The following is an 18,712-nucleotide window of genomic DNA, read 5'->3' on the forward strand; positions in this document are numbered from 1 at the left end:
GATAGGGACAGGTTCCTGTGTGGAGTAGGGAGAGATAAACCACTAGCTATTTGGTACACAAAAGTTCTTTTCAGGACTGGTATAGGTGTTAGGTGTTGATAGGTTTGCTGTGCTGCTGATTCTTGCAGCAGCCTGAGTGTCTTTTGTTAGTTTAGAGAAAGGGAAAGGACGGTGTATGCTACAGGGACAGCCAGATTAGTCTTTCATCATCATCATCATCATCATCATCATTAGCTGTTACTATCAAGGTCCACAAAAGAGCTGTTCCAGTAACCACTAATCGTTCTCTTTTTTTGCCAATTTGTATAGGGACAGGAAGGAAGCAGTGTTGTCAGGCAGTGAGGGTAATTTTAAAGACTTGCTGTTATTATTAGTTCCACAAAGGTTCTTTTCAGGACTGGTATCAGTGGTACAGTAATAGGCTTGTACATGTATAATATTCTTTCTTCCAAATATAGAAAGGATATTATACTTGACTGCTGCCCTTCTGCTGCAGTCTGCTAAACATTCACAACTCACTTGTTCCACAAAAGTTCTTATAAGGACTGGTAACTTGGTATAGGGTGCTACGGTACATAGGCTTGAGTGCGGTACAGTCTGCTGTTCTGTAAGGACCGCTATCGGTCCACAATAGATAGGGTTGACGTGCACCACTGCTGACCGCTGCCCTATACTGCAGCAGTCCTTCAGCGGTATAGGGACTGACGTACAGTCTGCTAATCACTAACACACAACCTGCTTGTTCCACAAAAGTTCTTATAAGGACTGGTAACTTGGTATAGGGTGCTACGGTACATAGGCTTGAGTGCGGTACAGTCTGCTGTTCTGTAAGGACCGCTATCGGTCCACAATAGATAGGGTTGACGTGCACCACTGCTGACCGCTGCCCTATACTGCAGCAGTCCTTCAGCGGTATAGGGACTGACGTACAGTCTGCTAAACACTAATACACAACCTGCTTGGTCCACAAAAGTTCTTATAAGGACTGGTAACTTGGTATAGGGTGCTACGGTACATAGGCTTGAGTGCGGTACAGTCTGCTGTTCTGTAAGGACCGCTATAGGTCCACAATAGATAGGGTTGACGTGCACCACTGCTGACCGCTCACCTATACTGCAGCAGTCCTTCAGCGGTATAGGGACTGACGTACAGTCTGCTAATCACTAACACACAACCTGCTTGTTCCACAAAAGTTCTTATAAGGACTGGTAACTTGGTATAGGGTGCTACGGTACATAGGCTTGAGTGCGGTACAGTCTGCTGTTCTGTAAGGACCGCTATCGGTCCACAATAGATAGGGTTGACGTGCACCACTGCTGACCGCTGCCCTATACTGCAGCAGTCCTTCAGCGGTATAGGGACTGACGTACAGTCTGCTAAACACTAATACACAACCTGCTTGGTCCACAAAAGTTCTTATAAGGACTGGTAACTTGGTATAGGGTGCTACGGTACATAGGCTTGAGTGCGGTACAGTCTGCTGTTCTGTAAGGACCGCTATCGGTCCACAATAGATAGGGTTGACGTGCACCACTGCTGACCGCTCACCTATACTGCAGCAGTCCTTCAGCGGTATAGGGACTGACGTACAGTCTGCTAATCACTAACACACAACCTGCTTGTTCCACAAAAGTTCTTATAAGGACTGGTAACTTGGTATAGGGTGCTACGGTACATAGGCTTGAGTGCGGTACAGTCTGCTGTTCTGTAAGGACCGCTATCGGTCCACAATAGATAGGGTTGACGTGCACCACTGCTGACCGCTCACCTATACTGCAGCAGTCCTTCAGCGGTATAGGGACTGACGTACAGTCTGCTAAACACTAATACACAACCTGCTTGGTCCACAAAAGTTCTTATAAGGACTGGTAACTTGGTATAGGGTGCTACGGTACATAGGCTTGAGTGCGGTACAGTCTGCTGTTCTGTAAGGACCGCTATCGGTCCACAATAGATAGGGTTGACGTGCACCACTGCTGACCGCTGCCCTATACTGCAGCAGTCCTTCAGCGGTATAGGGACTGACGTACAGTCTGCTAAACACTAATACACAACCTGCTTGGTCCACAAAAGTTCTTATAAGGACTGGTAACTTGGTATAGGGTGCTACGGTACATAGGCTTGAGTGCGGTACAGTCTGCTGTTCTGTAAGGACCGCTATAGGTCCACAATAGATAGGGTTGACGTGCACCACTGCTGACCGCTGCCCTATACTGCAGCAGTCCTTCAGCGGTATAGGGACTGACGTACAGTCTGCTAAACACTAATACACAACCTGCTTGGTCCACAAAAGTTCTTATAAGGACTGGTAACTTGGTATAGGGTGCTACGGTACATAGGCTTGAGTGCGGTACAGTCTGCTGTTCTGTAAGGACCGCTATCGGTCCACAATAGATAGGGTTGACGTGCACCACTGCTGACCGCTGCCCTATACTGCAGCAGTCCTTCAGCGGTATAGGGACTGACGTACAGTCTGCTAAACACTAATACACAACCTGCTTGGTCCACAAAAGTTCTTATAAGGACTGGTAACTTGGTATAGGGTGCTACGGTACATAGGCTTGAGTGCGGTACAGTCTGCTGTTCTGTAAGGACCGCTATCGGTCCACAATAGATAGGGTTGACGTGCACCACTGCTGACCGCTGCCCTATACTGCAGCAGTCCTTCAGCGGTATAGGGACTGACGTACAGTCTGCTAAACACTAATACACAACCTGCTTGGTCCACAAAAGTTCTTATAAGGACTGGTAACTTGGTATAGGGTGCTACGGTACATAGGCTTGAGTGCGGTACAGTCTGCTGTTCTGTAAGGACCGCTATCGGTCCACAATAGATAGGGTTGACGTGCACCACTGCTGACCGCTGCCCTATACTGCAGCAGTCCTTCAGCGGTATAGGGACTGACGTACAGTCTGCTAAACACTAATACACAACCTGCTTGGTCCACAAAAGTTCTTATAAGGACTGGTAACTTGGTATAGGGTGCTACGGTACATAGGCTTGAGTGCGGTACAGTCTGCTGTTCTGTAAGGACCGCTATAGGTCCACAATAGATAGGGTTGACGTGCACCACTGCTGACCGCTCACCTATACTGCAGCAGTCCTTCAGCGGTATAGGGACTAAGAGTTTTGTCACAGGGTCATTTAAAAAATGACAGGCAGAGGAAGAGGCAGGCCCTTCCGCAGGGGTGGTAGGGGTAGGGCAGGAGCAACAGGCTTGAGCCAAAGTGGGAAGTTGCAGAAGGTGCGTTCAATTACTTTAAAGGATGCACCAGACTTGGTTGAGTGGCTCGCTCAGCCTTACTCTTCTGCACCCTCCTCATCCTCTCGATCTGCACCCTCTTCTTCACTCTCTGCTATGTGCACCCCCAAAGACACTACCACCAACAACACGACCACCACCACCACCACCACATACCTTCCGCTTGAGTCACTGGAATTATTTTCCGATCCATATCAAGAGGACATTTCTGATGCGCAGCCACTCTTGGTATTGGATCAGGAAGAGGAGGTAGCAACAAGCGCTACTCAGCAGTCTGACGCCAGTACCCAGATCAGCCCAAGGAGGAGGTTGGTCCCCGGTGTTGCTGCCTACTCCGAGATCTCTACTTATAGCGGTGGGGAAGGTGACGTTGATGATGACGTGTCTAGTGATGTCACGTGGGTGCCCACAAGAGAGGAAGAGGAGGGGAGTTCAGAGGGAGATATGGACCAGCAGATAGGGAGGAGAAGCAGCAATGACTTACATTGCACAGCAGGGACAAAGCAGACTGCAAATGTATCAGGAGCGAGTCATCGACCATGTACGGTCACATCTGGCGCTCCCAGGACACCGGCACATGGCTCCGCAGTGTGGGCTTTTTTTAACGTGTCCGCTGCTGACAATAGCGTTGCCATCTGCAATCTTTGCAGTCAACGCGTTAGTCGCGGTAAGCCCAATACTCACCTAGGGACGACCGCCTTAAGAAGGCACATGAGCAGCCATCACCGAGCCCAGTGGGAGCAACGGAACACACAAAGCCACACTGCAGGCTCTCACCGTCCAGCCTCGTCTTCTACTTCTCCTTCTCCTCTCTCCTCACAATTGTCCTCCACTCCACCTTCCATCACGCCAAGCTCACATTTTTCTGCAAAAAGGCAGGCTTCCGTGGGCCTAATGTTTGAGCGTAAAAAAATGATGATGCCGGATAACCCTCTTGCCCAACGGTTGGCGGCTGGCTTGTCAGAACTCATAGCCCGCCAACTACTGCCATATAAACTGGTGGACTCGGAGGCCTTTCGCAAATTTGTGGCCATTGGAACACCACAATGGAAGGTCCCAGGAAGGAAGTATTTCTCAGAGAAGGGCATCCCAGAGCTATATGGCCATGTTCAGCGGCAAGTGAATGTATCTCTGGCACACAGTGTCGGTGCCAAGATACATCTGACCACAGACACGTGGTCTAGCAAACACGGGCAGGGAAGGTATATCAGTTTTACTGCCCACTGGGTGAACCTTCTGACGGCCGTCAAGCATGTAACCCGTGGCACCCGTGTAGATTTGGTTTTACCGCCACGGATTGCATGCAGGCCTGACTCTTCTTCTCCTCCTCCTACTCCATCCTCCTCCCTCTCCTCCTCAGCTGCCTCCTCCTTTTCCGCTGCTAGCGTCTCTTCCACTGCACCGCCCAAGCTCCCCAGAACCTATTCCACATGCCAGGTGAGACGTTGCCATGCCGTGCTGCGTCTGTTGTGCCTGGAAGCAAAGAGCCACACTGGCCCGGCACTCCTTTCAGCTTTGCGTTCACAGGCAGATGAGTGGCTAACACCGCTCAATTTGACAGTTGGTAAAGTGGTGTGTGACAACGGTGCCAATCTGCTTAGCGCATTGAAACAGGGCAAAATCACGCACGTGCCGTGCATGGCACACGTCTTAAACTTGGTCGTGCAGCGATTCCTTGTCAAATACCCTGGGGTCCAGGACATCTTGCGGCAGGCAAGGAAAATCTCGGCCCATTTCAGAAGATCTTACACGGCCATGGCTCGCCTTGCTGACATTCAGCGGCGACACCATCTGCCGGTCAGACGTCTTATTTGCGATTGCCCGACGCGATGGAACTCAACCTTCTATATGCTTGATAGGCTGCTCCAGCAGAAACGTGCAGTTAACGTCTACCTGTATGAACTCTGCGAAAGAAACGGTTCTGGGGAGCTGGGTTTTTTTTCACCGCGCCAGTGGCTGCTCATGCGCGACACATGCAGACTTCTGCGGCCATTTGAGGAGATCACCAAACTGGTCAGTCGCAGCCATGGCGCCATCAGTGACATGGTACCTTATGCCTTCTTTCTGGAGCGTGCATTGCGTCGTGTCATTGATCAGGCTGTGGAGGAGCAGGAGCGGGAAGATGAGGAAGTCGCAATGCTGGATGAATTCCCAGGGGGGGCTACTCTATCTGAGACAAGTCAACAACAGGAGTCTGATGAGGAGTCAGAGGAGGATGGTGCCGGGGCGGATGAGCAGGAGCAAGAAGAGCATGCTTTAAACCTTTCTGGGATCCCTGTTGTGCGAGGATGGGGAGAGGAGAATGAAGAGGACGACATTATCCTGGATGATGAGCAGGAGCCAGGCCACCACACCGCTTCCACTTTAGTGCAAATGGGGGCCTTCATGCTCCAGTGTTTTAATAGGGACCCCCGTATAAAAAGCATGAGGGTCAAGGACCAGTACTGGGTGGCAACGTACTTAGACCCCCGGTACAAACACAAAATGGCGGAAATGTTACCGCCGTCGCAGAGGGCTGTCAGAATGCAGCACTTCCAGGCCTTGCTTCGAGAAATGCTGCATTCTGCTTTTGCGTGCGCTGGCAGAGGAGCAATTCCCACTCCCAGAGAAGGATTTGCGGGTACCAATCCAACAGCGCCTGCAAGAAGAGGCCGGTTTGAAGATGTGTTGGTGACTTCGGATATGAGGTCATTCTTTCAGCCGACCCATCGACAGGTGTCATCCGGATCCAGCATCAGGGAACGCCTAGACCGTCAGGTGTCCGACTACATTGGGTTAACGGCCGATGTGGACGCTCTGAGGAGTGATGAACCCCTAGACTACTGGGTGGGCAGGCTTGACCTCTGGCCAGAGCTTGCCCAATTTGCAATCGAACTGTTGGCTTGCCCCTCATCCAGTGTCCTGTCCGAAAGGACGTTCAGCGCAGCAGGGGGGATTGTGACCGATAAGCGTACTCGCCTAGCTCACCACAGTGTTAACTACCTCACATTTCTAAAAATGAATGAGGCATGGATCTCGGAGGAATTCAACACATGTGACCAGTAGACCATGTATATGTCTATAAACTATTTTTTTAATCAAGCACACAGACCTTCTTAATTCATTTGGCTCACTTCCTTGACCCAAAAAAGCACACCGTACTATATGCCCCTACCCTCCTCTTTGAAGAGGTTGAGCGGTGTCATATTTCTACTGGGGCTGCTTATGATATCCCTGTGCTGTGCTGACTTCCTCCTGGGGGTTCTTATTATGAAGGGATCACACTATCCCTGTGCTGTGCTGACTTCCTCCTGGGGGTTCTTATTATGAGGGGATCACACCATCCCTGTGCTGTGCTGACTTCCTCCTGGGGCTGCTTACGGTGCTGCTGTCAGTGCTGTATGTCACGGTGCTGCTGTCAGCGCTGTATGTCACGGTGCTGCTGTCAGCGCTGTATGTCACGGTGCTGCTGTCAGCGCTGTATGTCACGGTGCTGCTGTCAGCGCTGTATGTCACGGTGCTGCTGTCAGCGCTGTATGTCACGGTGCTGCTGTCAGCGCTGTATGTCACGGTGCTGCTGTCAGCGCTGTATGTCACGGTGCTGCTGTCAGCGCTGTATGTCACGGTGCTGCTGTCAGCGCTGTATGTCACGGTGCTGCTGTCAGCGCTGTATGTCACGGTGCTGCTGTCAGTGCTCTGTATTACGGTGCTGCTGTCAGATGCCTCTATCACGGTGCATGTGTCATTCCGGTATGTCACGCTGCTGGTGATCATCTCCTGCACCCTCTTCTTTGCCTACCCTGGTCCCTGACCTTCCCTCTCCTCCATTGCCTTCATTAGCTCCATAGTCCTGAATTGTTAGAACAATTTCCCAAATAAAATAAAAATGCTTGTAGTTATCGATCCCAAATTCACCTCATACATGTATTATGTCATTGTCCAGATGGTGGGACTACGTTTTACCCCCTAATAATTACCACGTGGCCGCAAATTCGACATGAAGGTTTGCAAAGTTCGCCTCCCATTGAAGTCAATGGGGCCCGCGGCGAACGTTCGGTTTCGCGAACGTTTGGGTCCGTTCACATTTCGCTTTCGCGAAACGTCCCGTCGGAAGTTCGTCCATCACTACTCAGAACTCCCAAACATACATACATACATACATATACACACACACACACACACACACACACACACAAACACAAAAATGGAAAAGAGGCTGTTTCATGATTAAAAAAAAATAAAAAAAGACTCGAAAAACACAAGTTAGCCTGATTTTTTTGTATACTATGAAAGATGATTATTACGCCAAGTAAATAGATAGCTAACATGTTATGGTTTAAAATTCTGCACACTCATGGAATGGTGCCAAACTTCAGTACTTAAAAATCTCCATAGGCGGCACTTTATTTACTGGTTACATGTTTAGAGTTACAGAGGAGGTCTAGTGCTAGAATTATTGCTCTCGCTCTAACGTTCGCTGTGTATGTAACCTGTGTGTATCTGGCTCTGATACTAGCCAGTGCCCCACCAGCAACTGACCTCACCACACGTCCCTGCTTCAGAATGGTGATATGTCAGGTTCAATAGCTGCCTGTTAAGGAAAGCAAACTGCCTGAGTTGTTGATAAATGAACATTTCTTGAGATAAAAGTAACTTGTTAACCTATAAAAACACTGTCACTATGTCTGTAGGCAAGTGCAATTTTTCCTCTGTCTAATAGTAGGCACTGTGCCATTATACAAATGGAGTGGAGTATATAGAGGGAATTGTCCACTCCTGGACTCTGACGTGTCTCAGAGCTATCAGCTGTCCGATTGGACGCTGCACCTTCTGGTGACCTGTGGCAGCCATCTTGGTGTGGGATCTTATAATTTAAGGTATGCACATCATTTGAGCATGTCTGGAGTAAGTGATAGGTCAGATACAAAGGCCCCACTTGCTAGGGAGAGTGAATAGCACAGGGAGAGTTTCCTGGTGAGTACGGTCAGCCTAGGGGCAATGCCTGTGCAGAAGAAACATTCCAGTTATTCGGACCAGTGAAGCCAGGCTCTGCAAAATGCATCAAAAATGTGTCAAAAATGCACGTGAAAAAAACCCCCCACAAAACCGCAACCTACATAGGTGTAAACCAGTCATAAGGCTGCTTTGACACTGGTCAGTTTTTTGCGTTAAAAAAAAAGCATGACCATTTAATCCGATGAAACTCTTCACACTGGTCAGATGCGTTTTTCAAAGTTCTGCAAGTTGCATTTTTGGTGCTGTAAAATAAAAAAACCCAAACACACCTCCCCGTTAAAATTAATGGAAAACATATCAAAAACCTATTTGCACTTTTGGTGCTTTTTGAGGAAGACAGGTGCAAAATGTGGCAAAAATGCATGTGCACTTTTACTGTGTTTTTGCAAAGGAGTAGTGTGAAAGTAGCCTAACTGAAAGCAGCTAGGATATACAGTTTATACACACATATATACTGTATGTAGCCGGGTCCCCAGAGGCCTAATGGTGACCTCCAGAGTAAGAGAAAGCTGACATCCTATGTAGGGTGTGTTACGAGGCATGGTGGGTGCAATGCAGAGATGAAAAAAATATATATATATTGTGCACTGCCTACCACAGGATGGTGCCCTTGGCACCTGGTCAATATGGTTTGCTTTTATTCAGTCTTAATGTCGTAAACCCAGCTTTTGAACTTGTACCTACAAGTAAGCCTATAATAACGCTTACCTGTAAGTACAGTGAATATCTCCTAAACATGTGGTGTTTAGGAGATATTCACATGGAATGCCGCCAGTGATGTCACCGGTGCATATGCGCTCTGAAGGGACGGCATACCACATGGTTGCACTTCTCCTGGGGAGGAGTTCAGTTCTTTCTGTACTTTTGTGACCCATTTTTAGCTGACAGCCAGCTATAGCCCACGTCATCTGACTTCGCTCAGCGGTTCCAGGCTGTGGAAAGATCCTAACTTTAAAGTCAGGATTCACCCAGATGCCTGGACCAGTAGCTCGCTCAACCTCTCAGTGAGCCGCAAAGACCTTGAGCCAGCCGCTCCTGCCCCCTCCACAGCCTGGCATTCCAGTGAGGTTGGGGGGGGGGGGGGTGGGAGCAGAGCCAGGGGCTGACAGGCACCACTCTTTGTTCACTGAAGGCTGAGAACTGAGTAATCAGCGGTCTTTAATCGCTCTGTTGTTGGTCTTAGAAGCAGCTGGGGACAGAGGTAACATTGGATTGATGCTCCATCCACCAGAGTAAGTATAATTTAAAAAACAAAAACCATCTCTTTCAAAAGGAAAACAAATCTCCCTCTGCCTCCTAAGAACCCTCCCTCCCCAAGTAAAGATTCCCACTGTAAAATCTCTTTCTCCTTTCAAATATACATCCAAAAAATAAAACCCCCTGTTTCTAAACCAGCCCCCCAAAGCAAAAATATCTCCCTCAGTTAACACCCTTTCCCCCAGCAAAGATTCCTAATCATGAAGAAAATCTCCCTTCATCTAATCAAACTCCCTCCCAGAAGCAAATCCCTGCCATTAACCACCTCCTGTAAACTTCTCTACAAGAAACTCCCCCCTTCTCCAAAAGCAAACCCACCCCCCTTTCCTTACCCCTGCACCAAAAGCAACTCCCTCAGGCTGGAATTCTCACTTTCTCCTTCCCAAAACAGAAAATTCATGCCTCCCCATTTGTCAGACCTCAGATTCAGCACGGGAAAAAGGAGTAGGAAAACTTCTGCATCCCCAGTCTCCCTTCGGCTGTGTGATATGATACCTCGAGGAGGAGTCTAGAACTTCCCTCAACCGTGCACTGTCAATTGCCGGCATCTGAGACATCACAGTAATTTCATGCTTTTCAGAGGGACCCCTTATTAAACTGAGGAGGTGGGGCACAATGGAAGGGGGGCTGGCTGCTGCACTCCAAAACTCTGATTGCTTCTACTGTGCTGATGCTGAGGCTAAACAGCAGGGACACTGTGTATTTTGCCAGGATGCTGGGGGAGGGGGGGGGGGGGGGGTTGAACACCCCTGACCCCTCCTTATCTAAGCCCCTGCTTGACTGTAGGCAAGACACACTTGTCTTTGTACTTCTCACCTGGTTCCCGCCGCACATGCTTTACACCATCTGAACCAAATAGGTTTATCTTGGTCTCATCAGACCACAGGACATGGTTCCAGTAATCAGTGCTCTAAGGCCGCGTACACACGGGCGGACTGTTCGCCCAACTTTGTCCGCTGAACAGTGTTTCAGCGGACAGTCCGCTCGTGTGTGGGCTTCAGCGGACAGTTTCAGCGGACTGTTTGACGAACAAAGTCTTACGGAATTTCCGTAAAACTGTCCGCTGAAACTTGGTTTCAGCGGACAGTCCGCCCGTGTGTGGGCCAGTCCGCTGTACTTTCGAAATGAGCGGACTGTTCCCGCCCGGAGAAAAGTCTGCTCATTTCGAGCGCGTCTCCAGGTAGGCGGGGCCCGCGAAGGAGACGTCGCGGGCTCCGCCGCCTGGTATGGACTTAAAGGGGAACTCCAACGCCGAAAAAAATCGGCGTGGGGGTTCCCCCAAAGTCCACACAACAGACCCTTGTCCGAGCACGCTACCCGGCCGGCCAGGAAAGGGGGGCGAGCGAGCGCGCCCCCCCCTCCTGAGCCGTACCAGGCCGCGTGCCCTCAACATGGGGGGTGCCTTGGGGAAGGGGGGGCCGCGCGGCCCCCCCACCCCAAAGCACCTTGTCCCCATGTTGATGAGGACAAGGGCCTCTTCCCGACAACCCTGGCCGTTGGTTGTCGGGGTCTGCGGGCGGGGGGCTTATCGGAATCCGGGAGCCCCCTTTAATAAGGGGGCCCCCGGATACCGGCCCCCCTCCCTATGTGAATGAGTATGGGGTACAATGTACCCCTACCCATTCACCTGTAAAATAAAAGTACCCAAAAAAAACACAACACACGAGATAAAATATTTTATTGCACAGCTCCGGGGGTCTTCCGTCTTCGGGGGTCTTCTCGCCGGACTTCTCCGCCATCTTCTTGTAGCTCTTTTGCTAGCGGAGGAGTCCGGCTTTCTTCCTCCCCGCCGCCGGCCTCTTCTCCCGACTTCGGGGGTCTTGTCCCCCTCTTCGGTTCTTCTGCCGGGCCACCGCGCCTTCTTATAGCTCTTTTGCAGGCGGTGGCCCGGTCTTCTGTCGCCGCTGTCGCCGTCGCCTTCCGTTCTTCTTCTTCTTCTTCTTCTCCAGGAGATGTTGACACGTCGCTCTCTCCGGCCGGAATGCCAGAGCCGCGCTGCGCGGCCACTTATATAGTGACAATGGGGCGGTGTCACATGGTATATGTCACATGGATTGGTCACATGGTGACCCCGCCCCCTTACGATGTCATAGTCCCCATGTGACATCAACCCATGTGACCAACCCATGTGACATATACCATGTGACACCGCCCCATTGTCACTATATAAGTGGCCGCGCAGCGCGGCTCTGGCATTCCGGTCGGAGAGAGCGACGTGTCAACATCTCCTGGAGAAGAAGAAGAAGAAGAAGAAGAAGAAGAAGAAGAAGAAGAAGAAGAAGAACGGAAGGCGACGACGACAGCGGCGACAGAAGACCGGGCCACCGCCTGCAAAAGAGCTATAAGAAGGCGCGGTGGCCCGGCAGAAGAACCGAAGAGGGGGACAAGACCCCCGAAGTCGGGAGAAGAGGCCGGCGGCGGGGAGGAAGAAAGCCGGACTCCTCCGCTAGCAAAAGAGCTACAAGAAGATAGCGGAGGAGTCCGGCGAGAAGACCCCCGAAGACGGAAGACCCCCGGAGCTGTGCAATAAAATATTTTATCTCGTGTGTTGTGTTTTTTTTTGGGTACTTTTATTTTACAGGTGAATGGGTAGGGGTACATTGTACCCCATACTCATTCACATAGGGTGGGGGGCCGGTATCCCGGGGCCCCCTTATTAAAGGGGGCTCCCGGATTCCGATAAGCCCCCCGCCCGCAGACCCCGACAACCAACGGCCAGGGTTGTCGGGAAGAGGCCCTTGTCCTCATCAACATGGGGACAAGGTGCTTTGGGGTGGGGGGGCCGCGCGGCCCCCCCTTCCCCAAGGCACCCCCCATGTTGAGGGCACGCGGCCTGGTACGGCTCAGGAGGGGGTGCGCGCTCGCTCGCCCCCCTTTCCTGGCCGGCCGGGTAGCGTGCTCGGACAAGGGTCTGTTGTGTGGACTTTGGGGGAACCCCCACGCCGATTTTTTTCGGCGTTGGGGTTCCCCTTTAAGTCCATTCCAGGCGGCGGAGCCCGCGACGTCTCCGTCGCGGGCCCAGCCTACCTTGACACGCGCTCGAAATGAGCGGACTGTCCTCCTCGTGTGTGGGCGAGTCCGTTCATTTCAAAAGTTGCGCGGACTTAGTACGACGAACTTAGTCCGCTCAAAAAGTGCCGTGTGTGGGCAAGTTCGTTCATTCAAAAGTTTGAGCGGACTGTTTGACGAACTTAGTTTCGGCAGACAGTCCGCCCGTGTGTACGCGGCCTTAGTCTGCTTGTCTTAAGCAAACTGTTTGCAGGCTTTCTTGTCCATTATCTTTAGAAGAGGCTTCCTTCTAGGACAAAAGCCATGCAGACCAATTTGATGCAGTGTGCGGCGTATAGTCTAAGCACTCACAGGCTGACCCCCCACCCCTTCAACCTCTGCAGCAATGCTGGCAGCATTCATACATCTATTTCCCAAAGACAAGCTCTGGATATGACGCTGAGGACGTGCACTCAACTTCTTTGGTCGGCCATGGCAAGGTCTGTTCTGAATGGAACCTGTCCTGTTAAACCACTGTATGGTCTTGGCCACCATGCTGCAGCTCAGTTTCAGGGTCTTGGCAATCTTCTTGTAGCCTAGGCCATCTTTATGTAGAGCAACAATTCTTTTTTGCAGATCCTCAGAGTTCTTTGCCATGAGGTGCCATGTTGAACTTCCAGTGACCAGTATGAGAGATTGAGATAACAACAAATTTAACACATCTGCTCCCCATTCACACCTGAGACCTTGTAACAGTAATGAGTTACATGACACCGGGGAGGGAAAATGGCTAATTGGGCCCAATTTGGACATTTTCACTTAGGGGTGTACTCACTTTGGTTGCCAGAGGTTTAGACATTAATGGCTGTGTATTGAGTTATTTTGAGAGGACAGCAAATTTACATACATATTTAAATATATATATATATATATATATATATATATATATATATATATATATATATATAGTGGCGGTAGGACCCTGTGCTACCTGGGGGATTGCTGGTTTATGCCAGATTTTGAAGAGAAAGGCACGCTGATTGCACAGCTGTGTGCTGGGCTATTTAATTTTGACCTGGCTATGGCTTAAGCTGGCCATACACCTATAGATTATCTGCAGATTTTCTATGGTTAGATGGAAAAAGTGCAACGGATTTCTCCATGTTCACTAAACTGTGTGGATGGAGGAATCTCCCACTTTTTCCATCTAACCATAGAAAATCTGTAGATAATCTATAGGTGTATGGCCATCTTAAGCCATAGCCAGGTCAAAACGAAATAGCCCAGCACACAGCTGTGCAATCAGCGTGCCTTTCTCTCCAAAATCTGGCATAAACCAGCTTTAGGGTTCCACGCAACAGGATGTCTGTGCATGGGAGTCAGGTGGACTCCCGTTCCTCTGAGAGGAGTCAGAGGCTGCATGGGTGTAGCCAGAGCATGCATGTCTGCAGGAGGCAGACGTACTTGGTGACAGAGTAGCAAGACGCTGATCAGGAGTGAGCTGGGAGAAAGCTTAACTCTAGGAAACTCTTTTGGATCTGAGGAGAAGGCTAAAGGCCTGAATCAGCCGTATGGGAAGAATGTAAGTCAGGAGGCTAAAGTATTGAGTGTACAAGATACAGTAATGGTGGAACCCCCCTGCGTGGGTACTGATGTCTTTGTGAACTTTTCTGTGCTTTAAAATAAAAGTGGGCTACGAGGCCCTTAAAAATACAGTTTTGTACTGGCGTACTCACTGGAAAACGCACCTACCGTTTGAGTCCGATAACCCCAATCGTATATATATATATATATACACACACACACACACACACACACACACACACATGCTCATATGTATCATATGAAGAAAGAGAACTGGACTCAAGGTTGTGATTACCTTCAATTTGATAGGCTGCTGTCGATGCTCCCCAAGCAAACGAATCAGGAAACTTTCCACTATCCATGTCTTGTTGTATACCCCCAGGAATCGCAGTCGTCGCTATCCAATGACGCTGTTTACTCTGCCGTGTCCTGTTTATCCTTTTCTGGTCCCTCCAGATGTATAACTGCAGTAAACAGCTGTAAAAAAAAAAACCAAAAAAAAAAAAAAAAAAACCAGAACATTTACAATATGGAACTTCAACATATCTTCACAGCCTAATACAAAACTGCCCTTGTATTATGGCTTACAAGCTGCATTTGGGAACATAGTGGAAGAGTTAGTGATGTGCCATACATGTAGAAGTTATTGCTTCTGCACTCCTTGTGTATAAGTTCCCATTCGCATCTGAGAGCTTTGTTGCGTGTTTTTGTGCATTTCCAAACACACAAAAACACATCATCAATAATCCAGACCTTTTCCCGACAGAACTCATAAAATACGCAGCAATTCAGTGACTTGTGTCTATGTCTAAGGACTCATGCACACAGAGCTTAACCACTTGCTTACTGGGCACTTAAACCCCCCTCAGTCCCAGACCAATTTTCAGCTTTCAGCGCTGATGCACTTTGAGTGACAATTACGCGGTCATACAACACTGTACCCAAATGAATTTTTTATCATTTTTTTCCCACAAATAGAGCTTTCTTTTGGTGGTATTTAGTTACAGCTCGGAGTTTTATTTTTTGCTAAACAAACAAAAAAAGATGCAAAAAAAAAAAAAAAAAAATCATGTTTTAATAGTTTGTTATAAAATTTTGCAAACGGGTCATTTTTCTCCTTCATTGAAGTGCGCTGATTAGGCGGCACTGATAGGCTGCATTGGTGGGCACTGATGGGCTGCATTGGTGGGCACTGATGGGCTGCATTGGTGGGCACTGATGGGCTGCATTGGTGGGCACTGATAGGCTGCACTGGTGGGCACTGATAGGCATAGTTAAGGCGGCACTAATAGGCACAGATAAGGCGGCACCGATGGGCACAGATAAGGCGGCACTGATGGGCAAAGATGGGCACAGATAAGATGGCACGGATGGGTGGCACGGATAAGTGGCACGGATGGGTGGCACGGATGGGCACTGATAGGTACCACAGATAGATGGGACTGATGGGCACTGATAGGTGGCACTGATAGGTGGCTCTGATAGGTGGCACTGCTGGGCACTGATGGGCGGCACTGCTGGGCACTGATGGGCGGCACTGCTGGGCACTGATGGGCGGCACTGGGGTGCAGCACCTGAGGCAGATTTTGGGTGGCACTGTGGGTGGCACTGTGGGTGGCACTGCTGGGTGGCACTGTGGGTGGCACTGTGGGCACTGCTGGGTGGCACTGTGGGCACTATGGGCACTGCTGGGTGGCACTGACAGGGGGGCACTTACTTTATTTCAGGATGGCACTGCGGGTGGCAGGTGGGCACTGGCAGGGGGCAGGTGTCCGTTTAAATTGCTGGCCGTGATCGGGACTGATGTCCCGAACACGGCCGCCGGCGATCGGCTTTTTTTTTTTCTCCTCGCGCTGTCAGCGCGAGGAGGAATACTAGCCGATTACCGGCTCCGTTTTATCACATGATCAGCTGTCATTGGCTGACAGCTGATCACGTGATAAGGGGTCGGGATCGACCCCTTACACGGATCGGTGATCAGGCGAGTCTCACGGACTCGCCGATCACAGAGCGCGCCGCGCGCGCCCCTCAGGGGGCGCGCAGGCCGCTCGTAACCGGGACTACGTCAATAGACGTAGTCCCGGAAATGTGGGTCCGCGCTATTGCCGTCATTTTGCAATAGCGCGGATCCCAAGTGGTTAAAAAACAGGCATTTGATATTTTATTTTTCAGCCTGTAAAAGCCCCTCTATGTCAGGGCCCATGCATACAGAAGTGTTTACAGGCATATTAGAAGAGCTTTTAAAAGCTGAAAAAAGAAACTATCACCAGTGTGTTCAGGAGAGGAGTTTATGAGCAGAAAAAAAAATACGTGAAATGCACATGAACACTAGATGCATTTAGGCTCGTTTGCACGTTAATGTACTCTAATGGCTAGAATAAATTCATATTCTGGCCAATAGAATTCACAAATGTGCATTCCAAATGCGGCTTTAGGTGCATTTTCTAGCTGCTTTTTCCTGCCAGGAGTAAAAGGCATTCAGAGGAAAAATTTGAATGTATGGGCCCTCAGAAACGTTTACATTTCTACAAATGTGTTACTAACAAGTACACACTAGGTGGCAACATTGTAGCATTTTCTATTGCACTTCTTGGGAAGATAGACTGCGGTATTATTGTCATTTAGATTTCATCTGATGGATTTTATTCCTTTACTGACTGTGCACATGGTCCCTCATCTCTCCAGATGTTGATCTAATTCTGCCCTTAGATATGAGTTAGGAGATAATCCAAATCAGTGTATATTATTTAGTCTGTGTGAAAGTTATAGAGTCCTCAAACTATGAGATTATAATATATATATATATATATATATATATATATATATATATATATATATATATATATATATATATATATATATATATATATATATATATATATATATATATATGAAAATTGATCAATTCTGATGTACTGTTGACAGCCTATCCCATTCCTCGAGGCCCTAAAATGCCAGGATACAAATACCCCCAAATGAAGAGACATGCGATTTTTTTTGCAGTTGTAATTTTGTGGCACAATATTTTGGGAAAATTAAGAAATTAAATAAAAACATTTTTTACAAAGTTGTCATTTTAATAAATTATGTCTCACACACATGATCTACATACTTAGAATTATACCCCCAAAATGCATTCTGCTATGCCTCCTGAAGGCTTTCAAGGAGCATAAATCATGCATTCATTTTCCTGACTACCTATAACATTTTTGTAGGCCCTGGAGCACCAGGACAGTGGAAACACCCACTAAAAGTCTCAATTTTGGAAAGCAAACACCCCAAGCTATTTTCTAAAAGGCATAGCGAGTCTTTTGACACACGGTTTTGAAAAATGCAGGGAAGAAAATGAAAACGTATTTTTTAATTAATTAATAAGATATTCCAAACACACATCATAGGCATACTTATAATTACACCCCAAAACATATTCTGCTATGCCTCCCGGGTATGGGGATACCACATGTATTCACAGCCCAACCACACAGAGGGGCCCAAAATCCAAGGAGCACCTTCAGGTGTTAGAGGCATACATTCTAATTTCATGACTACCTATCCCATTTGCTGTCCTGGAGCACCAGGACAGTAGAAACACCCACAAAATTACCACATTTTGGAGAGTAAACACCCCTAGGTATCTTCGAAGAGGCATGGTGAGTCTTTTAAAGACTTAATATTTTTGCCACATTATTGGAAAATGCAGACTGAAAATGATTTTTTTTTTCTGTACAAAGTCATCAATTTATTAAGATATCTCTCACATACAGCATTAGCATACTCAGAAAACACCTCAAAGCATGTACTGCTACTCCTTCTGGAATGTTGCAATACCACATGCATGAGACTTTCAATGTTTGGACTCATTTTGTACATGTGCTGTAAGCCCTTGTACACACGGTCGGAAATTCTGACAACCAAATCCGTTGGATTTTGTCCGACGGATTTTGTCTGAAACTGTTGCATACACACGGTTGGACAAAGTTGTTGGAAAATCCGATCGTTCAGAACGTGATGACGTAATTTTGTTACGATGGGACTACGTTCAGGCTAGTAGCCAATAGCTTTGGTCTAGGAATTTGATCTGAGCATGCGTGGCACTTTGTCGGATCGGAATTCTCTACACGCAATCGGACAAAGTCCGATCGGATCATGTTGTCGGAAAATTTTATAGCCTAGCTGGAAAACTTGTTCCGATGGTTACTCCGACAGAAACAGTCCGATGGAGCCCACACACTGTCGGATTATCCGACAACACGGTCCTATCGGACATTGTCCATCGGAATATATGACCGTGTGTACAAGGGCTAATGGTTTCCTCTGTATGAGTGGTCAGTCAGAGCTTAGTGTAGTGTCTCCTATAGCAGTCCCCCCGAAATCATGTTCATTGACCAAGAAATACAGGAGGCAAAAGAATGAAAGAGCATAAGAGTCATCAAAAAACACAAATCTTTTGCGTTAGGGTTAGTAAAAAGATCCTAAATACAGCAGCTAGCACAGTATTGTGTATGGAAACCATCACCAACACCCGATCACACTGACTCTTACCCTCAGGCAAAGACATGTAGGCATTAAGTATCATCCAATGGCAAACTGAGCAATCCTCCACGTTAACCACTTCTGCCCCAGAA

The 18,712-nt window shown here is 48.5% G+C and overlaps 1 protein-coding gene across 4 annotated transcripts in view; it reads right to left on the minus strand.

The window, feature by feature from the left end:
* LOC143975373 (cytosolic beta-glucosidase-like) overlaps nt 1-18,712 on the minus strand; it is a 182,262-nt gene that overhangs the window by 126,436 nt on the left and 37,114 nt on the right. For all 4 annotated transcript variants that reach the window (XM_077477710.1, XM_077477706.1, XM_077477707.1 and 1 more), the window contains exon 2: nt 14,383-14,564. In XM_077477710.1, coding sequence (XP_077333836.1) covers nt 14,383-14,449 — 67 coding nt within the window. In that variant the 5' untranslated portion in view covers nt 14,450-14,564. The remainder of the gene's footprint in view (nt 1-14,382; nt 14,565-18,712) is intronic.

Source organism: Lithobates pipiens, unplaced genomic scaffold, assembly GCF_037356315.1.
Source record: "Lithobates pipiens isolate NorthernLeopardFrog02 unplaced genomic scaffold, aLitPip1_a1.2 Scaffold_13, whole genome shotgun sequence".
Classification (NCBI taxonomy): Eukaryota; Metazoa; Chordata; class Amphibia; order Anura; family Ranidae; genus Lithobates; species Lithobates pipiens.